Source organism: Blennius ocellaris (assembly GCF_963422515.1).
Source record: "Blennius ocellaris genome assembly, chromosome: 11".
Lineage (NCBI taxonomy): Eukaryota > Metazoa > Chordata > Actinopteri > Blenniiformes > Blenniidae > Blennius > Blennius ocellaris.
The window spans coordinates 18905581-18929556 of record NC_137660.1 but is presented as its reverse complement, the minus strand read 5'-3'; the positions used below and the strand labels follow the sequence as shown (position 1 = coordinate 18929556).

Sequence of the window (23976 nt, the reverse complement as noted above, 5' to 3'; positions counted from 1 at the left end):
ATATAATTAGATATTTTCATTAAATTGGCCTTCTGGTGGTGGCAATGAATTTTTGTAGAGTTCATACTGATAGCAACAGTGAACTGTGATCATTATCATGTCATCTATATAATATAGTTTCAAAAATCACAATTAGAAATTATTTTCAGTAAGTGTTTTATTAAGATTCAATCAACGTGACAGTGAAAGTAATTTGTCATCGAAAAGTGGATGACACAACTCCATTTGCTAAGACCTTAATCCTGATCATAAAGTGCATCTAAATAAATTAGATTTTTCCCCAGTTATTCTTTACACTCATAACACACTTTTTTGTTAAGTATCTAACTTTTTTTTTATTTTATTTGTTATAACTATGGCTTCCCATTTCATAACATCATCCGATCGTACAAAATATTTCCTAAAATTAAGATACAGTATCTTTTATTTTCATAATTCATAAACAAAAACTATCAATAATATACAAACCTTTATAATCTACAAAGGTTTGCATAAGAGCTCTTGTTTTTCAAGTACAGTAGTTATAAAGCTGCTGGTGTTGCATGAAACTCTAAGAGACAAGAATGAAAAAAAAAATCTTCATCTTGAGTCTCATAAATCAGAAAATAACAAATATACTATTAATTAGTTCCCTTTTGAAACACGGCTTCAAACCAAATCATAACATACCTGCGACACAGTAATCTTCATCTGACACTTGCATCCATCATTTCACTGGATTCACTGCCACTAAAAGGTCCAGCAAGAAGACATGTTTCATCTCCTGCTCCAATTACCGGTTTCTTTTTTTATACCAGTTCAACAACAGGTGCATTCTCAGTTTTAGCTCACGCTTGTTAGGGTTTCATTCTTAAAGCTGGCTGTGCAAGGGTGAGAATCCCTATCAGCGAGGAAACCAGACCACAAAATCCAACCACTCCTGCATTTAACGGATAAATGCCCAGTCTGTCTAAGGGAATAAAGAGATCACAGACATTTTTCAGTGTATCCAAGGACACAGCAGGATGGGATTTCAGGGTGTGCAAAAGCAGATAGAGAGAAGCGTCAAGCTGTGGAATGACGACCTCGGCTACGTCTGGACTCTCATTCAGATGCTCGTTCATTTTCCGTCTGAACTGTTTGTCTCTTGAATTCTGGACCATCAAGTGAAGAACATTGTAAACATCCCTGGTCAGATTCATAACCAACGACAAGAAGTAGAAGCGATGCGCGTTTAAGCTCCAGCGTTCCTTGTCGATATTGAGTATGAGGCCGACGTTTCTGGCCCAAAGTGCATTGTCACAGATAAAGTAGACGGCGCGGGTCACGTTGGCTGCCGTGAGGCAAAGGCGCAGCACTCGGTCAGAGAGTTGCATGGTGCGTTTAGCAGCCTCAATGGAATTTATGGCGTTTCCCAGCCTGAATACTGACAGAAGAGGAAGAAACACAAGGGTATTAGGGCAGAGAGCAATTGGACATGAAATGTCAGGACAACATTTCGTAGTAACAGTCCACAACACACATGGAAAATATAACACAAGTGTGTCTACTTTGATGTGAGTGCATGTGTAATCTGACCGGAGACTTTCTGAATCATTCAGAAAGTATGTGACCAATAAACATGTCTTTCTCGATACTGCAGAGATTGTCTGGTTTCTTCATTATAACTGACTGGTAAAACAGGCCTGGAGGCGATGAAGCCTCATGGATTCAGCTCGAAATCAGAGACAAGATAATTAGGTGGTCTGGCTCTTTGGGGCTGAGCCTTGGCCTTTGAGTACCTCTGCTACAATATCTTATAGACAAGGTCTTGATTTAAATTGCATCAATTTTCAAGTTTATGTCTAATCAGTCATCATATATTACTGATAAAGCCAAAAGAAATCCAGTGCGGATTGTCAAGAGAAGCCATCTATAACTTATTTAGGCCTTTCTCAGGGTCATCAGAGTTGTAGTCACAGTTGATGCTGCTATAGAGATTATATAAGCACAGACTGCTCTCAGTTTGGGAGCGTCTGTCTCGGCAAACTGACAAGAAAGAAGATGCCAAAACTGTCAGCTTCAGCTCGCAGAATCAAATGAAGCAAAAAAAAAAAACAACAACCAAAAACATTCAATACTAAAGAGATACAATGCACTTACACAGAGGATTATATGAACCTGGTGCATTTTTGTGATAAAGTGTTAGTCAGTTAGTTAGTTGCATTGATGCAAAGCAGCAAACAAGAACATTATTACAAAAACAATGAACCGTCCAGCAATCGAAAAAGGAATCGGCTGAAGGTTGAGTGTAGTTTTTTTCTTTTGATACTTATGAATAAAAAAATAAAAAAAGACACTTCTAAATATATTGCACCATCCCTAAAGTTTTGGGCGTGTCTGAAAGAAATGCTTCAATTCAATCGTAAAACAGCAAGAGAACAACTGACTGTTTTACAGAATGAAAACTTTCCTGGAGACATCCGTCACTGTTGATGCTGTTCACACCAAAAATGTATCTTTCTGCTGTTCCTTCACGTTACATTGTAATCAGTGATCTAATAAATTAACTGGACACCTCTATTTTTTGAAAGGCTTCTTACTTTGCAACATTTTGTCACCCTTGCCAATAAACTTTTGAACAATACTTTGTACGCATATCTTTGCTAAATGGTATGCGTTAGGATTGCAAAGATGAATCTGATTTGGTCCAAGTGGATTTTTAACAGTTATTGTAATAAAACATAATTTTTAATAACCATATCGTTGGCTTCTTTCATAAACTAAATATTAAGTCTTTTCGGAACTCAAATACGTGAGTTTTATAGAAAAAAATTATCAGCATCACTGATAGCACAATTAAAGCATTTTCTTAAAAGAAGCATTTACCAAACAGAAAACAGGGAAACCATATTCCCAACATTAGCAAGGATAATACCAAGTGAGAATATAAAAAGGAAATTAAAAAAAGAGGTATTATTTGGGTAAATTGGAAAAATAATGATAGGGAGGGTCTGGTGATGATAACAGGGTGTTGCAGTGTCAATGGTAGTTAATTATGTATTTCAATGGCTAAATACATAAACCATCGTTTTTTCTGCTTGGTGTTTTGGACTCGACCATTTGCTCCTGGGGAAGCAGGAGCTCGACAATATTGACATAGAGGCCTGTGGAAGAGCAATTCTTCTGGAGCAAATATTTTGTGATGTTTGTATTTTTACTTGCCTTGCAGCCATCATGAGCCTCTTTCTTCTTTTTTTTTATAACGGGAAAGATTATTCAACTAGACTTAACAGAAAATGCCAAGAGATAATCACACAACATTTGCTTTTGTTTGCCTCGACTCTAATCTATTTCTGGCTGGCTTTAAAGTGTGAGCTGCCAATAGATCAACAAATTGTACAGATTACTGACGATATGGATCTCTATAAATACTCACATTTCCGTCCAGCACTCATGTTGCTCTCCAGACTTTTGAGTTTTGCCACCAGGTCCTTGTTGTTGGGGTTGTTTCGCAGTAAATACACAGACAGAGCGCAGGCATACTGAGTCGCCCTGAAACAAACAGAACAATGTTAAAAAAAAAAAAAAAAGTCCCACAGTCAGAAGCGTCTTATATTTACCGGGTAATACTTTAGCATTTACGAAAACAACTCACCTCAATATGCGGTCTCTTCCTTGACTTTGACTTGTAAATTTCACCACCGCGTCCATAGTTGAGATAAAAAAGAACAGGTTGTTCTAGTCACAAGTTTAAAGCTCCGATACGAACGAGTAGGCGTCTTCGTGAACTTCTCGCTGCCGTTTTGTTGAACCTCAGTTAGTTTTCCCTCACTTGTGGCACCACAAACCGAAGCTCACACAGTTGCTAACTGAAGCCCGAGCACATAATCTCAATTTTCTAAACTTCCTCCACGTTTTACGGTGAAGATAAGAAGCTAATCTGTTGTCCGAATGTGACACATGCGCCTCACACGTACTTGTTTCACTACGGGAACATTTGGAGGCGGACCAAGAACACGGGCATATTTCATCGACGGAACAAAGCTTTAAGATCGGTTGCTATGGTAACCCTGTATTTGAATTTTGATAAAAAAAAATGTTTTAAATCAAACGCAAGGGGGGGGGGGGGTTAAAACTGTCACAGTAAGTTCACTATTTCATGACGTTTTTCTGAAAAGAAAAAATGAAAATCCCGATTCTGTAATGAAAATCAGTCATGCATAACGCTGTAAACATTGTGTGACGAATCATAGCAAGATCGTTTTTTCGCACTCCAGTACATTACTGTTTAAGGTAAGGCTCATTTATTTAATTAGCACAATTAAGACAGAAGTCAATTGACTTTACAAGAGCATCAAGGAAATGCATTGAAACAAGGAGATTTAAAATCTTAGCATGACCCTATTAAGATTATGAAGTCTATTAAAAACAAGTGATTAAAAGGAACATGAATAAAGTAAAGGCTTTATTAAAATGAATGCAATAAAAATTGTAATATTTTTAATGGAAGGCCTGGGCAAATTATAATGTTTCAAGTCTTGAAGTGTCAGTGTCAGCATGATGTTTGCATCACAGACAAGGAGTTTAGTCACGCAATTCTGCTTTACCTTGTTTGCTTCTGATTCTGGAAACACTTAATAAACCTCTTCCTGAGGACATTTGCAATTTGGAAGTTTGATATTACTACATCAGAGATGTATTTAGGCCCAAGGCCATTTAAAGCTTAATAGAAAATAATTTTAAAGTCAATCTGTATGTGACTGTTTACCTCAGAGCAGCAGAGCATTTTACGCCATACATACACTTTTCTTTATGAAATAGATTGTATCGGGTGAATTTGATTAATGCATTTGTCTTGAGGGAATAGATTTTTTTCCCCAACTCACTTATTCTTTGAAAGGTCATAAAGAAGGAAATATGTAATTTTGCCTCTTCCTGAAATTACACCATAAATATACATCATTTTCTTGTTGGTCCATGCTGGACTGACGCTGGTTTGGTGTTTTTGGAGCACCAGCATCAAACCACCATCAGATCAGCATTAAACCAGCATCAAGCGAGCTCAGTCATACAAAAGGGCCTTAATTGCTCAAAAGAAAAAGTGATATTCTGTTAATCTTAATTTATGTCATACTTGCTCAGTACCGGCTCAATATTTTTGCATATATTATGACATTTACACAGGATGTGGGGATCCTGCTGGCTGGAATACAGTAAATATGAGTGAAACTAAGATATGCATCTATCAACATTAGCTAAGGTCACCAGGGGCTTGAGCCGATGCCAGCTGAGCAGCACATCCAGGAGAGTTCACCAGCCACGTCCATCACACACACACACACACACACACACACACACACACACACACACACACACACACACACACACACACACACACACACACACACACACACACACACACACACACTCAACTTGAATGTTTTGCTGTTTTTTTTCCACTTTCAATACTTTGAGTTTCAGGGTGCAACTAATGTACTTAATGTGACAATATTCACAAGTGTCAGTCATCTTTGGTACAACATAAGAAAATAAAAGCTAAAATAACAAGTAAAACACCCCCCCCCCCAGAAGAAACAAAAGTACCACACAGAGTTTGTTTCTGAGATAAGCAATGTGGTAAAATTACAGTCAATGCATATTATAATTGGTTGCCCAATCCCTGATTTCCTCCAGGGCAGAACATTGTGTTTTTACAAATTGCCTCGATATGTTGTTCTGAAAATGTTAGTATTGCAAACAACCCAGTCTTCAGACACCTAATAAACAGATAACTCACCTTCCTTTGAGAAAGGCCTTAACTAGTTTGAGTGCATTCATTACAGAAGGGCTATGACTTTGAACGTTGCATTTTAAATGCTGAGTGAATCTATATTCATTGGTGAGGTTTTGCTTCTGGTTTGTTGCTGAATAAATGTATCTATTTTGTGTTATATGTTCTGAAATCAGTCTGAATGGAAGTTGTGTTCAGTCTTGTTTTTAGCTCAGATTTTGTTAGTAGCGCTTTTGATTGCTGAAGGTCTCCCGCTAGATTACTGATAGCTCCTCACTTAATGTGTTGGGATAATGACAGTTTGCCAAGGCTGCATGCCAAATACAAATATGTCCATATGTAAAGGCAAAGTACGCCTTGGGGAGGTCACCAGTCCATGACAGGAAAAACACAGAAAGATGGACAGCAACAGACTCACACCCACGTCTGCAGGCAACTTGATTCATCAATTAATGTTAAATGTGTTTAGACTGTGGGAGGAAACATGGGTGCCTGAAAAAAAAACAAAAAAAACAAAACACAAGCTTGCAGAGAAAGAACATGCAAAGCCTGCATTTTCTCACTTCGAGGCAAAAATACTAACCACTTCATGACTGTGGCTTCCAATATAGAGTTGACACAAGAGAGCTCTAAATCCATGACAACTCTGTATCGTGACAACATCAAATGTTAATTAGTAATTCAATAAAACATTAAAATACACAGCCAGACAATGAATGAGTAACTATGAACCCCAAGCTATATGAAATCAAAAGCAGCTGACACACATGACCTTCCACATAACCAAAGGACGAATCAGATTAATCTCTTGGAACATTATCACTGGACTCTCTGGCATGACCTACTAAACAAAAGAGGATAAACCAAATCAAACACTCAGGAAACTGAATACTTCACTTCTAATAAACTAGTGTGTCCTGATTCTGCCAATATCTACCATACTGTTCTCTCCTTTGTATCTTAATCATGTTTTCCATTAGCAGAGTGGAGAGTTGAAACAACACAAAAGAGACATGCAGCCCTAAACTACTCAGCCAGCTTTGAATATGTGTTTATTTCCAGACTCGTTCTAAACATGTTCAATCAGAACCAGTAAAATAGCACTAATTAGACTTTTTGAAAAAAAGAAAAATGCTTCCTACAATATTTACAAATGCGAAACAGAACATTCTTAATGTTCATGACTAAAATGTTCATTTGTTACATGGAAATCTAACACAGAGAGACTCCTAAGGCTTTAATTTAACTGGGGGACATTCTTACTGTGAGATGCAGGTATAAACCACTACACCTCCTCCATTAATCCAAATTAACATCAACCATAGAGTGCCTCAACTGGTGTAAAAAGAGGACAACAAGAAAGACCCTCAGTGGCTGGTGAACATGGCAGAGCACATCATTAGCAAGGCACCACAACCCCACAAACACATTTACCCTTTCTGGCTACTAAAGAAGGCCAGGTATTTGTTTCCCTTTGTAATGCTCTTAAAGAAAAGGGGGGTAGAGAAATGATTTCTTTGTTTCAGATCAGGGGTACCTAAACTAGACTCATAGCCTACTTAAACCAGAAAATGACGGTCTAAACTAGATTCTCAACGCTAGATATGGACTCTTGATCACTGACTTGGATTTTCTAATCGAATAATTGCTCTTTGATAAATAGACTAGCGCTTTTCTTGGAGTTTTAAGATGTCCCTGCATTCCTCAAAAGAAACCCCTCAGGAACAATAATTTTTCAGAATTACACTTTTATTTTCTCTTAGATGTGCCAAGGTCTCTTCAAATCAGAACTGGATTATTAAATTTTTTTTATACAAACTCTTTAACCCAAAATCGGCCCTTTTATATTCCCAAACCTGTACAACTAACCAGACATGAATCCTTCGAGCAGGTGATGACAGGATAACTTTATTTGGAATGAGTTTAGGTCCATGGATGGACTCGAGAGTAGATTTCTTTATAATCTGAATTCTTCATTTTACCATGTCTTTGACAGGTGGTTTATTGAGAAGGAAAATATCTAGTACAGTTTGCTTTATAAATCAATGTTACTTTCTTAAAAACATGTATTTCTATCAGTGTCCATGCTTGCTTTAAAACCTGTTTAAATTAAAGCATTTCATTACATTATGACATAACAGTGAGAAAAAAAAAGATTTCTTGGTGGAAAATTAGTGAGGTGATAATGATACAGTCCTTGAGGGGTCCGGTGTTCTGCTGAGCTATTACTTCAGACTTTATATAGTCAATTATATAAGAGGTGTAAAAATTTACATACGGACCTCAATGTGAGAATCAGGTTCAAACGTGATGTTTCCAGATCCCCAAAGCTCTTTGGAGATAAGGTCACTTTGTATTGCAGCAGCAGCAAAACTCATTTCCATCAAAGCAAGGCCACAAAGGTGGGGTTCTGCAGAGCAAATAACCTTGAAATCATTTTTTTCATGCATGACCTCTTTGGATGATTGTTTTCTGCTACAGCATAACCTCAATTATGTTCAATAGAATAAACATATAACTTATTAATTCCACTGCCGCTTGCCAATACATATACTTATTGTTTCCACAACCAAAACGGCACAATATTCAATGCAGCAAGCAGCGCCCTGGTATTGTTGATTATTCAAATAACTTGTGGCACTTCTTCAATGAGGGGAAAATGTTCTTCGAATAAAAAGTTTGGGAGAAAATTGGAGGAATTACAAACACTTTGCATGTTGATTGAGGTGAAAGGCTATGTCCTTGCAAGGTCTCAACAGATTTTAAAAGTGGCTAAAAACAAAATGAGCAATAGTCAACTTGCGACAACTGTAGCTGTGACCAAAATATGACATCAAATGTTAATCGTTGAAGGTATAATGTTGTTAAAGGAAAGGTAAGAGGGTTGATGACCAATGAGGAAAAGCCTTTTCAGCTCAATTCAGTTCTCCCAATCTTGTAAACTTAACAATAGCTTTTTTTTTGTAATATCAGGTGCTACAAATAAATGCCCTCCCCTTGTATCAGTGTAACTAGACTAATATAACTACTGGATTAAGACTGACACATTTGACTTGATTGCATTGTATTGTATTATATTGTATTGCATTGTATTGTATTGTATTGTATTCTATCTACAGCTACAGAAATTAGTTCTGGAGTTTAAATGTGTCCCATTATTTTATTATGAGAATCAAAACAAATGCATGTTGTCTTTTTTTTTCATTAACGACAACTCAGATGTAAGATGATACTCGAGTTTGGGCACGTCAATAAAAGTCAAATTATGCACAATATATTACACTGAAAGAAAGTGAGGACCGGGCATTTACATGTCTACTAACCTTTACAGATAGCTGCAGCTTTAATGCATGCTCTGCTCGCTGTAACAATGTCGGTGTGGCACGGACTGCTGCACAGTCATGAAGTGACAGTTGCAATCATCACAGAAAGAATATTACATATTTGAATGGTAAACATTGAAGTGATGTTTAAATGTATGGTTTTTTTTCAGGATTTTCTGTTTCAGCGTTAAAGCAGTGATAATAAAGTGCCTGAAGGTTTGGATGTGTGTGGGGCTCCATTTCTCTGTATTGTCACTGTGATTCACTGGTTCAGGAAATGGAAGGATGGATGGTTCTTCATAGGTCAACATTCAGAAAAATGAATGTAATTTTTTAATTTTTTGCAGACATCCTGACTTGAAAAGTGGTATTATGAGCCTCAACAAATAGAAGTACTTGGCTTGCCTTGACAGATGTTCCTGCAGCGCATTCCACAAATGTCTCTGACATGATATTCTGTCTGTCACATTTAAAGGACTTAGGGAAGGTAAAAGCATCAGGCCCAAATCAGAAGCAACAAAGAACAGCTTCTTCAGACTTTCTTCTAAAAATACAAATACTTGGAAACACATTTAAGGTGTCTTTCATCAAAATACACTATTAAAAAGAAACTCACTACTGATATTGTATTAGAATTAACCCCAAACACTATAATAAAATAAATAGATAAAGAATTGACGACCTCAACAAGTGCAAAAAGACCATATTAACAACAATTCTAAATCATTTTGTGTATGTTATAATTACACTGAAGGCAAATTGCTAATCTATTATTATTTAGGGTTTATTGACATGTATTAAGATGGAATGGATTCAAGCTTATTTAGCAAAAAATAAAACTCCAGTTGAAGAGCAGAGATTCCGGCTGATTCCCTTCTTTTTTATCTTTCTTTCTTCAAAAAATGTTTTTCTTTTTTCCCCACTACTTTTCACCTCTTAATTATATTTTATTCACAATTCTTAATAAAGAACTTACCCAACAGACCCCCCCCCAGAGTGTGTTGATTAAGCCTTACTCATCTGTATGTTCATGAATGTTCATCGCTGAACTGAAATCCTGCTGTGAATGCTGTATAGAGAGAGTACCCCCATCCAAACGATAGCAAAAATTTTCAAATTTAGCTTTACTACCATTTTATTTGTTGTCGCAAAATCTAATTATTAATAAATTATGCAGTGTTTTCTAGATGAGCGTAACAAACTTTTAGAATAACACATACACACTCACTTGCCATCCATATGATTAACATTGTAACACAGCCCTGTTCGGATCCTTACTGAGAAGAGAGAAGACAGAAAATTCGAGAACAATACTCTTGATTGTGCCCTACAATCAAGTTCATATATTCCCTGCAGTGTTTGAATTTCATAAATCAACATAAGGCAACAAACTCCTGAAAACACATCAAGGAAAAAACTTTTTTTTGTCATTATTGTCAACACAGCAAATATTCTACCTGCCATTTACAGCAGGCTAGTGCCCCAATATTCACTTTACCACTGAAACCACTATGGACTTCAGCTTCCACACCGGCTGCAGTCAACCTTTCAGTATTCATTGAATACTTTTTATGCTCCTTACTCACATTGAAATCATCAACTTGGATTGCCAGGTCTGCCATTTACTTGTGCTTTTATACTAATTGCCGCTATCTTTGGCTCGTTAGGCAGCAGGTGTGAGACCATCTGGAACTTCGAGTAGCACCAGTACTTATTCCTGTCCTTCTCAACCACTTGTGGGAATGTGTTCCTCTGAAAGCTCTCATCCACATTTGGCACCGATGAAAAGAGTTTACTATCTCAGCAAATTGATCTCCATGAATTAGAGTTAAGAATGCTGAACTATTTATAAACAGCCCCGGCTACCAAAACTGAAAGTGAAATGTATGAAATGTATGAAATATATAAATCGCATTAGTATTCCCTCCATTGCATTCCCTTTGAGAATAAAAAGGAATGTAGCATCTCAGATTATACAGCATTTGTTATTTTTTGTTGTTGTTGTTTTGTTGTTCATCACTATAAAAGCAAGCAACAAATCAGCTTTTCTGTATTTCATTTATTACATTTAATTTCCTTTGTATGGTTTTGCTCTCATTAGTTGTGTGGATGCAGTAATGAACTATGTCTTTTCAGACATTTTCTAAGCTCATGCACTAAATTTAACCATAATCAGCTCTTTTTTTTACCAGTCAAATGGAGAGAATTGTTATATTCATGACTAAATTATTTTTGCCATCATGACAAATCTTCCCGTTGTTAATAAAAGGGGACTTGACCTCTGTGCGCTGCTCTTTTTATAGATGATCACGAAATAGACCTGTTTCCAATTAACTATTTGTTGTCAGATATTAAAGCAAGTTCTCTGGAGTGTGTGCTTGCATGTGTGTGAGTTTACATGCTTATGTGTTTTGCTACTGAGAGAATATGGCTAAAATGGGAAGAGGTGTTTTCTTGTGTTATTTGTCACATCAGAGCTGCAGAGCCTATAATTGCTCTGCTTTTTGATCATTAAATTGCCGATTTTAAAGCAGTTTGTGCACTATTTTCTCTCTTCTCTGCATTGCACTTTCTCATACAGAAAGCCTCAATACAAATACAATGCTAAACTATTACTTCATTTTGGCAGGAATGCAATGTTAGACTTGTGGCATTTGCTGAATAATACGTTACAGCAGCTCTCACTTTGAAACACACTTTTAAATTGTGTATGACAAATGTGGAGCAAAGACTGAAATATGCTACTCCTGATATTCAAACTCATTGCATACAAAACAACTCAGTATAAAAAGTGTCACTAAATAATCAATGAACCGGACCAATACAACAAGAATACTAGGACCCTCACACACAGTCAGACAAATAATACCTTTAAAGGCCTGCTGTGCAGACTGAAAAGCCAAAGAGGAAAAAAAAAGTAAGATAATAAACTATTTGTGAGTGTCAGTGACAAGAGTACATCTGATGGGTTGTAGATGTCTACTCTGTAATGTCAGGGCTTAACCTCAAACACCAGATTTCCCTCCAGGTCCAGCTTCCATTCCAGAATAGGTAAGCGATTGCTTTCAGAGGACCTGAGGGGCTCTGGGGTTTATACTGACTGTCGGAGTTGAGAAGTACATGCGGGAGCGAGACAATTCAAAGCCTTCAACTCTTATCGGCTGCCAACCAAGATCTCACTTATTGTTTATTTGTAAGTGTTTTGCCAAATCTGTGAATTTCTGGGATTGTAGGGTTCTTAGTGGATGTTAGCCCTTTTTGAAATGATTTATATGGTTGTCTCAGGCTATCAGAGTGTGTGTTGCTATGTATGTATAAGAAAGACAACCCATGCAAATCTTTGCATTTGTTTGCTTTGTAGTTGCTGTTGTCATTACAGAGTAGTCAATTGTTAATTTTTCTCTTCTTAAACCTCCAGATTCTACCATTTTAATAGCTGCCTATTATATCAAAAATAGCTTGACGTAATCATGTTCTAAGATAGGCTCTGCATGCTAAATTAGAGTTGTTATAGATTTGTAATTTTGGTCTGCTCATGGGGGTGGAGCATATTTCCTCCCTCTCGATCCCACAGTGTGCTTCAGCTGAAATTACCCATGTAGAAGAATAAATCCATCTCCTTTGTGTATAATCAGGGATGCAATGGGCTGGATCTGATCCTGGCTGATTGTATATTTACAATAGTCAGGCAAGTTCATCACCATGCTAAAACACAACAAAGCATTCATACACACAACTCATTCATTAATCTAATGCTCGTGTCATCATACTCCCTTGCTAAATCCATGGATCCACGAGGAGAACATGCAAACCCCAACAGAAAGACTGTCGATCCTTAAATTAAACCAGGGATTCATTTTCTGTGAGGCAAGATTGTGAACCACTAAATCAGGATGCTACTGATTATGTTTAATATCTTTGGAGATGCCACAAACCATGAAAATTAAAACTGAGGCCGATGTTGCCGGATAGTATTGCCTTAAAATGAAACCAGTCAATCGAACCGCCGCTTCACACTTCACTACCAGAGTCAGTTGCCTTGAACATTCATCACACGTTTTTCTTTTTTGATATTATCAGTTCATCTGAGAGCCATGTCAACAGGAACTTCCTGCAGCATTCACACCAATGCTACCTAATTATTCAACCAACCTGGGTGAGACTGATTACCTGTCTGTGCCTGCAGGACAACATCAGAGATGCTATAAAAACCGAATTAAATAAATTGATTAAGAAAAAAATGAAGAAGAAAAGTTATAGTATTGTGGTGAGTTACAATTTCCACTGGGTGAAAAGTTTCTGATGAACCTCAGCACTATAAAAGGTCAGCCGACACGAATGAAATTGGAAATGTTCGAATATACAGTGTGTGCTATTTGAAGATAGTCTCACAAGAGGATTAAACACCTAAAGCCAGCAGTCTTTTTATTCACACGACTACTGAGAGGTTCATGAATCTCTCTCCGGTAGCAAAGTTAGTCAGTTTGACCAACACACTATAGAGCAAGCAGGAGTATAAAATCAGAAATTTACATTGCCCTATTTCTTTAACCCCCCCGTTATAGCCTTTTTTTCCCTGCCTCATGTCTCGGAAATAACTTACATATAATGAATAAAGTATCAATTACAAGTGCTGTGAGAATAATTTTGGTCCTTAAAGAAAATTAACACTCCTTAAAGAAGTGTCAGAGAAAATAGACATTTTTGTTCTCACTTGAGAAAAAAAAACCCACAATTTTTGAACGAAAACTACTTTTGAAAGATGATGCAGTAGTCCAATTCATCTAGAAATTAGCAAATGGGTAATTCTGAGTATCTGTATAAAAATAAGAAAAACATGAGGCTTATGAAGGTACTGGCAATTTTCAAAAGTTCAGCGAAACCCAAAAAGTGCTGCAAACAGGAGTCTACAATATCATGAATCTGAAACCAGTATCTTGATTCCACTCCTGCAATCGGCGCACACACACACACACACACACACACACACACACACACACACACACACACACACACACACACACACACACACACACACACACACACACACACACACACACACACACACACACACACACACACACACACACTAACAAACATTGTCTGCCTATAGTGTTCAAACATTCCAGTTGAGACAGATGCAACAAAATGCCAATTGACAAGTGACAGAAGGTAAATGAGACCAAGGCTTTGGGATAGCCTATGAAGTGGAGATTTTTGCTCTCAAAGGCTTCCCAAATGTCTTCTGAACCACATCCTGTCTGTATACTTATTGAGTCGGAGAGGAACAAATAAGGCAGGCCTGGAGGAGGATTGCCAGGGAGGATCCTTTTCTTCTTGTAAGCCACACATGTGTGGGGTTTATTTTCCCTGTCAGCATATTAGAAAACAGTACGAATAAATGCATCAGCCATCAGTGTATCAGCCTTTACATCCATCAGCACGGGGGTGACGTAACAATACAATGTGTCTTCAAGGCATGAAGGCAATCAAAAAGGGTGAGACGGATGAACAGTTGAAGTACCATTGGAGCCATGGTCAATTTTTCCTGCTGAGGGTGATTCAAATACAATTACCAGAATAGTTGACACTTATGTATGTCTCAGACAGCAACAAGAGTCTCCAACAATATGAGAGGGTCGACAGTGAGGCTTTCTGTCCGAGACGTTGCTATGGCACGTAAAACACACTCATGGGTATATGCCTAAACAGCCAATGATAACGACGCTATAATTAACAGCAGGAAACACGAATTATGTCACAGCTTCACCTTCGAAACAATCGGGTGGTGTTTCTATAGAAACAAAATAGATATCGAACTGAACTCGTGATTGCATTTGAATGAAAAAGCCATTGCGTGCACTCACACCATGTATGAATCCATAGATGCAAAGAATTCGATGCAAAAAGCAGATGGCACACTGCGTAGGTCATCATTCCATCACAATGCAAAAAGAAAGAGAAACATGATCACCCACGCAAACCACAAAAGGAGTCTTCAATTAGCATATCAAGCAAGTTGTTGTATTGTGGAAGAAACCTCTTCAAGGAAAACCTACAAATGCACATCGAAAATGTGCAGACAACACGCGTAAAAGTCTTTGTCAGTTTTCAATACTTTTGCATGCCACACTTTAAAAAATGTTTTATTTGTAAACAAATAATATAGAATGAAAGCCATGAATCATTTTCCTTCTACTTCATAATATGCAACAGTCTGCAATTTTGAAATATATATTACATTTTGGACTACACAGAATTTTCGAGAGAGACCTCGTCCGACGAGGTAATTCCAAAAGACCTGAAAATTGGCGTTATGATAGAATAGAGATTGGTGAGCAATGCGGATCAAAATGGCACCATACTATCTCAGGGCGTGGCCAAAAAATTTCACCATGAAAAAGTGAGTGGAGTGTGAAAACAGGAAGTGATGTGTAAAAGGCCTTGACATCACTTAATCAGTTTCAAACTTGACAAATTGCATTAGAAACCGGGCCTCATCACAACCATATTTATTACTGTTACTCGTACCGCCATTTGGGGGCGCGGCAATGGCTAATCACGCCATCAAACACAAAGTGCAGTATAAACCGCTTGGTCAGCAGGAAGTGCATTGTCAATAGACTGAACATGATCAGATTTAACTAAAATTTGATAGGCTGCATCAGAGTCTGACCCTCATCACAGACATACATCAATTACGACCATCAGCCATGGCACCACCTGCTGGAAACAGGAGGTGTGGAGGCATGCGCAAAACCTCCACATTCAACACATTCCGACGTGCGTGGGTGTGGGAGGACCCGTTCAATGCTGCTCGCAGCTTTAATTTTAAAGTAGAATTCCTTACGGAGGTCACTTGCATAGATGCAGAGAGATGAATGAAACTTTATTTTCAGCCTCAACATTGGTTTCCTGTGTAACACTTGACTGCTTTTACATTTCAATGTCTAATTTGAAAGCAACAAATTCCCCATGGCAGAGATATTTTGTTCCTATATCAGCAGGAGAGGAAGATGCGAGTTTGAATTATTTCCCCAATGGAATCCTCTTAATGTTTTACTGCCTCAAAAGATTCAAAGCACACACAAACAGATGTAACACTTGCTGCTCTTAATTACACATTTCCAGGACTCCTTCCACCTGTGCGTATCTGCAGCTGTGGACCAGATGAAGACTCAAATTGTTTCTTGGGCTGTATTTAAGAAACAAGGTTGGTGTCTCACTCAATATTCAGAGTATGTATAACGACCACACGAGGAGAAAATATGCTCAGGTTACAAAACCGTTTGTGATCTGGGTCCACATTTAACCGCATTATGTGCATGAGTGGACACATATGGTGCACAGTGGGAGGATATAGCCTTTATTCAGATGGGAATTCTACCAATCTGTTTGATTTGTGTTGGTAAATATGAATAAGAACACTTTCAAATCAGCTTTGTTAAGAAAAGTTGTTGACGCTACTGGGCTTATGCCTATGAGATGGTAATGATGTTATGATCAAAATCAATTTAGCAAGAACCAAAGGTCACAAATTGTTGCTTTTTTTAATATGGCAGCAAGTATTGTATTGTATTCTACTATTGTTGTTATTGCAACATTTCCTATTAGAGCACTTAAAACCCTGATTTCTCTTCCAGTTGTGAACATGTGAATAATGTGTAACTGTTTAACTGATTGGTTTCCATTTTTAAATGATTAACAAGCCACATCTTCCAAATGGGGAATAAAAATGTTGTTTCATGTTGTAATGGAAGAGAGAATTCAAAGCATGTGCTGGATAGAAATTGAGGTTCCCCATTTGTCCCAGTTTCAATATGTTGAAAGAGAAACAAAAGAGAAGAGAAGATGGTTAGTGTCAGTAATTATGTACAATGACTTTCCATGGGTATACAAAAACACAAACAAAAGAAAAATCAGATGTTCTGTATTCAGAAGCCCAAAAACAAGCAGAGAGGAACGACATGAAACTCCCAAGATCCCTCTTTTATGAAAAAAAAATAAAAATTATACTAAGAAGCAAAATTATTTGCCGAAAGCACAAAATGTGCTCCGTGATACAATACAGTCCTTTTACATAGTATCCCATCGTATGCAGATTGTAGTAGTGTATCAGCAGTGAAACACATTCACAGCTGAATTGATACGGACTCTTAGAAACAAATTCTCCTATTTTTGTTGCCTTGGATTTTTCTTTGCACAGTATGGCTTTCTGCCTATACGCAAGGGAAAACCAAAGACTGAATAAACAACCAAATAACAAAATACATTTATGCCTGGTCATGCAGCCAAAGAATCAATCAGACATGTGAAGGAGCAGGTCTCGTCTTACAACAGGCCTGCATCACGCTCTCTTGCACGTGCTTGATGTCAAGTGCACTAAGAGGCCTGATGCAGTGCCAAACTGTGCTGCTAAGCAATTTGATTAATAGTCAAACAATCCTCTGATCTGTGCTCCTTTACATGCACACTGACACGTAATCTAGTAATGTCCGACGAATAATGAGAAACTCAATAAACACATCTGGATTTCTCTCCAATGACTCATCATTGTGACTGTCCATGAGTTTAAGATGATGGTGTCAGTGGAAATCATACAGATGAAAGACCATGAATGCACTTTAAGATGACTTAGTAGCACAGAACTGGGCTGTGGTACACAAGGAAAGTGATGTTGATGAGGAATATGAAACAGACTATACTGGTAGTCTATAGTGGTTTCAGAAGCAAACAATATCACTGAATGTAATTAAAATAAAATCATACTAGAAATACCTAAATATAGATAGATTGTGGTGACATTAGAACAAATAAATTCTTGCTGTAATACTCGTTGAATAAACTATACATTTTCACTTAATGTTTACAAAACAACCCGTGTGATTGAAGTGTGCACTAATAATTACCGGTACTGCAAAATAGGGACAAAAAGATAATTCACAGCAATGTTTACAGAAAATCATATAAAGCCACTTTTCCTAAGGACAAAAGTATTGGAATTGAGCTGTCTATGCAGTTGTTCTCTAAACAGCACAAATTATACAAAGCATTTAAAAAAAAAGAAGAAGAAAAAAAAGACAACTCTCATGGAATATTTCAAAGAAGAAATTAGAGATATAAATCAAGGGAGGAAACACAATTTAATCATCTGTGTGTCAGTAGAACAGTGAAAACAGTTAGTATTTCCATTTGTGGCTTGAAACTAGAATATACTGATGGACAGCTCAGGTACTGTCCCAGGATAAATCAGTTCAAACAGCAGGACAAAGAAATGTAAGGTAAGAATGGTGTAACACACACTAGGTGCTTTTCCGTTCTGTTTATTTGCCAAAACTTTAAACAGGAAACTAATTATTTAATTAGCTTAGTCATTAGGTGACCCATGAGCTGAGTCAGAATCATATTCTGAGTAAGAATATAAGACCTTTATTTGACTTAAAGGAGTGGCTGGAACATGGAAAGTGTCTGTTTTAAGCAGCCAGCATGTAGAGTAGTAAACATTTGGTTTTCATTCACAATCTTCAATGAATTGATGGAAATAGATTTCAGGGTGATTTAAGAAAAATTGTGTTTCAGGGATAACATATAAAACTTTATCTCTTCAAAGATGTCCAAAACACAAAATGTGAAGACGTTAAACAAAAGTCCAGTCTAACTTTAAGGTGAAAGAGAAGTGTGTAGCATAATGTGTTTTAAGTTCCTTATGCATGCAATGGGAACAAAGCTCAGCCAGGAGGCTCGAGGAAAAGCCAATCAACCTGCAGAGAATGAAACGGAGGTTTTGATTGTAATGACCTTCTTGAGCTGCCTCCCCTGACGTTAACGAATGTACTTAGAATCATAGGCGGAAGCTTCCTGGTGTCCATTTTTAAACTGACCTATGAAATGTATGAAGCCTTGGATCTCTATTATTCTCACCATCAAACAATTTACAGTGTCAGCATTTTTCTTTTGAATCTTTCTGAAAAATCTTTATCAGGTTTCGATCTCAGTGAAGGCTTCTTATCCAATATTCGCACCAAGGTTACGGATACAATGGTGATACTTTTCTCTACTGATGTCAGCAGTGACGACTGAAGCTGATATCAAGACAAAAGAAGCAACAAAATGAACTGGCATATTGACATATCAAGAACACACAGAAGCATCTCTGTTTCTACCAACAGTGTGAATGACTAATGAAGGACATACCCGCATGTAAAACAAGACTTAGTGAAAATATATTGTTTAATCTGTTGTCTTCAAACCCATTCATGCACATTCTTTCCATTTTGTTCAGTCTTGGGACATATATTTGTGAGAGACAGTTGACAATTGATTGACAATATTGTGTAAGAAGCAACATTTACAAGCAGAACACAGTGAAAATGTCTCTTTGTAGACATTTCAAAGACTTCAACTGTGATGATGTAATGGCGAAATGAAACTTTAAGTTTTTAAACTTGTGTGCGTGCATAATCTTTGTCTTGTTCAAAATGAATGGCAAATACAATTAACTGAAATCCCACTCCTGAGAAAGACACACAATGTGAAGATAGTTTGGGGTTTGTTTCATTTGAATATCTGCACTTCTCTATGCGAATGGAATAGTTGCTGTCAGAGGAGTACATTTTCAAAGTACAATACACATGTTGAAGACATAATGCGATCCAGCCAGGAGATATAGATGTGAAACATCAACGCTTCTCGCTGTGGGGGGGCAACAAATCCAGCATTGTCCCAAGAAAAGGTCAACTCAACATCAAGAACTCGAAAATCATCAGGCGAATCTCTTTTCAGGTCCATAGATTCTTTCTCATGACAGTCATTACTGTTTCATTTGAAAATGACAGCCTATTATGATGAAACATATTCTTAGCCTACATTCACTTATTGCAAACCACATCAGTGGTCTCTTTGCCCGCGTTATCCCTGACATTGTACTCCTTTTTTAATTACTTCTGGTTGTTGTATTTCAAGTTAGTTAATCATGAATTACACAACTTATGGCATTGAATACACACACTCTTTGTAGTGGGGTCTGATATTTTGTGTAAAATTCAAGCAAAAATGTGCAGTGCTGAATGAGACATATTCATGATTTCATGAATTTACTCTCACTGACTGACAGGTTGGTTGTTTGATTTATTGATTGATGGATGTGTTCGCCACCTTTGAACCAGTTAGAAAAAATGATGAATACAAAGTGACTTGGTTCCACTTTGGATGCAAATGCACGAATCAAAGCAAAGACAAGAATGAACATTTATTCATGTTTGTGCATTCGAAGATACCTGGCTGAGCAACGACGCATAAACCTACATTCTTGCCCAAAAGCGTAACACATATTGTCATCCCAAAACATGACACAATGTTATCAAGAAAAAAAAAACGAAATACAATTTTAAAGCTTGAGGTTAAACTAGTGTACCAGACTCAGAAAGATTCTAGAAATCAATGTATAACTATAATGTTACGACCATTGTGGTGGATGCACAATGCAGACATCCCAAGTCATCTGATCAATCTGGTCCGGGCATGTGCCCCGTTCAACCTTCCAGCTAGCATTTTAAGGGACGTGGGGAGGCGGGGGTGAGTTTATCGGTTACACGAGGACGGAGAGGTTGAAAACACAGTGGTCAGACGCCACATGCGGTTCCCACGCCTGTGGGTGAGAAACCTTTCCAGCTCTCACCGTCCCGACGCAGCTGCGCTGCAGCAAAGGGTAAACATGTCCGCTGAGTCCATAAATAAGACAATAAGGCCGGAGTCACACAGACAAAAATAAAAACATTTTAGCAGGATACAGAGAAAAACAGAATTCTTCAATAGCACATAATATTTTTTTTCCATAAAACCCTACAAATATTTCTATTTGTAGGGTTTTATAGAAAGATAATTGGGTGAGACCTTTAACAACTGTGTTCCTGTTGTGTATTTTGTATTCAGAAAAATATTTTTTTGAAGAAAACTGGTGTAACAGTATAGTCTTGATGGTGGATGTTTTATAATCCTTCTTCTTCTTTTGTGTTTAAATGCAGTTAGCGTCCGTAACATTGTGTCCTTTTGGGGGCCCGCTCCCCCGAGGAGGGACAGCTCGCTCCCCGTGTAAGGAAAATGGGAAACCACAGTGAGTTTAAGCACCAAACATGAAACTTGAGAATGAAATCAACACATGAGTTTTATTACAAAGCAATATATATATAAAACTTACAGAAATATTTCTGGGTTCGAAGAGCCGTTCACCACACAGGTGGATCTTGCTTCTCTGAACCAAAAACCGGACCCAAGTGGATACGGCGGAAGAAAATGGCAAAAGACCCCGGGCCCAGAATTACTGCCTCCTTTTCTCTATCTCCTCCAAGGTCTTCCTCCTGTCCCCGCCCGTGCTTCTCCAGTCACGGGACATCAAAATGGAGGAGTGAGCTGGTTTACACCGGTTCTTATCAATTCTAGCAGGCCCCAGCCAGGACAACTACAGCCCGAAATCAAAACAATTTTAACAATTTTTGTAGGTGGGGTCAATGGGAGCAGTAATTCTCAACCCGAGGCAAACACATACATCAGACCATCATTATTTTAATAAAACCCACACTATCACTAAGTCAGAATAATCACACATTACTAAGACTACTTTAACCTTTTAACCTTAAATCAATATTCTTCGTGTTTTGTAGGTCCCTCTCTTGGAGTGATCCAATCAATCACTCCATAAAACCTTGTAAACACAATACAAACAATTTTTCTGGACACAGTTTTAATTAAGATATTGCCATGAGAAAATCCTTTGATCATAACATGGGCCTGATAAGTAAGCAAGCTGATTCAAAACACATTCTTCACGCGAATCAAAAAGCAGAAATATAAGATTACATAAATGCTGACCCACCCAATACCTCACAAAACCTGGTCTTCTAAATGCAAAAAATCAACTGTCAAAGGGATGATGTTCCGGCCATACGGGCCTTCAGACACTTTAATTGTGATCTTAATTTTACTTTAAAGTTTTGGACCTCCTGGGTCGGTCTTGCACCGTATCCAGGAGGGAAGGGAATTTTAACAATCCCTCTCTTGATGTGTGTCATCACACATCATATATGATCATCCTATGGGAACGCTTCGTCTTCTGGGTCAAAATTACCAGGTTCGCCTGTCGGAGTTAATAGAGCCATGTTCACCACATTTCTTTTGTCGGGTGATATGGCAGTATCAATCAACCGAGTGAGAAGGGCTCTGATACATGGAATACAACAACAACCACAGAGAGTAAGAATAGCTGTAAACACTGCAACAGAAATCAACACGACATCACCAAGTCCTTATACTTACCAAACATGTCAGTCCAGCCATCCCACACGGAAGTGTCTACACCTGAATGATCCTTCATGTTTTTGTTGAGTGTGCACAAACCTTCCAGGGCCCTTGTTAAAGTGCCATCTGCTGCTGTGTTGTTAGGGATGAAAGTGCAACATCTATCGCCGATGTGAGTGTGTTTACGGGGTCTAAATACACTAAGGAGCTAGTACCTTTGTCTGTGGGATGAGTGGGCTGAAACATGTACCAAAACCAGGGTGACAGAACAATTAGCAATGCAAGTATGAGTCCACACAAACATTTCCATGATCCGTACATACGGGGCCCCCCAAACAGTTTCTCCAACCAGTCCATTTTCTGGAGAGTTCTTTGAAAGTTCTTTTGTAGAGTCTTTTTTTTTTTAAATTTCTATATCAGTGCTGCTCCTCGGAGATTTCACTATTCTGGTTTTGGAAATTTACCTCCTTTTTTGTCTTCTGTTTTATACAGATTATACATACTGCTCAAAAAAAAAATATATATTTTTATTATTATTTTTTATTTATTAGTGTGCCATCCCTCCTGTTGAGGCATGGCGAATACGCCATTTTGATACGAGTTGCTCACCAATCTCTATTCTATCACCACACCAATTGTCCGGTCATTTGGAATTACCCCGTCAGACTAGTTCTCTGTAGAAAATTCTATTTGGTCCAAAATCTGCCAAAATTCATTATCAATTTCAAAATGGCGGACTTCCTGTTGAGCTGTTGATATGAGTCCACGAGACTTTTTTGTGAGGCTTGGGGTGTTACATATATGGATGTGACGAGTCTGTCGACTTCCAATGCTCTAAGCAAAGCGGGATCTGGGGGCTGAATTTTTCAAATGTTCCAGGTGGCACAGTTGAGCCTTTTTTCCAATCACGTGTGATTCCTCCAAATCATCACATTTGTCTGATGACCATTGCAAAAGTTATGTATGTTGCAAAAAGTTATGTATGTTTAGCCCCTCAAAAATGCGTTTTCCCATAATGAAGAAAGCATAAGAGTTAATAATAGTTCATAATAGTTTTATCATTAATTCACAATTCACACACAAACACCACAACAGTGAATTCTAGAAGTCTCTTCCATCATAATCTAATATTTAACATTTTCAAAGAGATTCAGATTTTCACCTGCAACCATATCATCACCCTGTGAATCCACTAAAATCCTGCTCTGGTGTCTGGTGTCTCCTCCTAAGTGAATGTTTTTACTCTGTAGTTCCTCATCATATATATATATATAAAATACAAATGGTCCGTGCTTGAAATAGGTCATAAACAGATGGGGTGGCTTGTCTCTGGTCAGTGCAGCTCTGTGATCCTTACACAGTGAGGAAAAGAGAAAAAAAAAAAAAAAAAACTTTTTCACACACACACTCACACCCTTCAGGATAAGCTTTAGAGAAGACAACACATCAGGGAAGATGGTCTGGTTTTTAGGGCTATGACATTTGAACCATCTGTGTTCTTTTTATATGATCTATAAACATTCTATAAAATTTTTAAATCTGATTTTGTTAGACGGATAACGTTTTTGGTAGACAGTCAAACTGTCATGTCTCGCATGATAAGATAGT

General features: G+C 37.7%; 1 protein-coding gene across 1 annotated transcript; it reads right to left on the bottom strand.

The window, feature by feature from the left end:
* Positions 1–245: 245 nt before the first annotated feature.
* pex11a (peroxisomal biogenesis factor 11 alpha) lies at positions 246–3861 on the bottom strand. The gene is made up of 3 exons (XM_080504224.1): positions 3617–3861; positions 3398–3513; positions 246–1405 (listed from the first exon to the last, which is right to left on the bottom strand). Exons 1-3 carry the CDS (start codon positions 3670–3672, stop codon positions 837–839), a joined length of 741 nt encoding a protein of 246 aa, XP_080360350.1. The 5' UTR covers positions 3673–3861; the 3' UTR covers positions 246–836.
* Between the last annotated feature and the right edge of the window lie 20115 nt (positions 3862–23976).

Coding starts and splice junctions, on each gene's coding strand:
- pex11a (XM_080504224.1), bottom strand. CDS start 3,672: ATGGACGCGGTGGTGAAATTTACAAGTCAAAGTCAAGGAAGAGACCGC. Junction 3,514..3,616: donor GGAAGAGACCGCATATTGAG/GTGAGTTGTTTT, acceptor TGTTTGTTTCAG/GGCGACTCAGTATGCCTGCG. Junction 1,406..3,397: donor CATGAGTGCTGGACGGAAAT/GTGAGTATTTAT, acceptor CTCTTCTGTCAG/TATTCAGGCTGGGAAACGCC.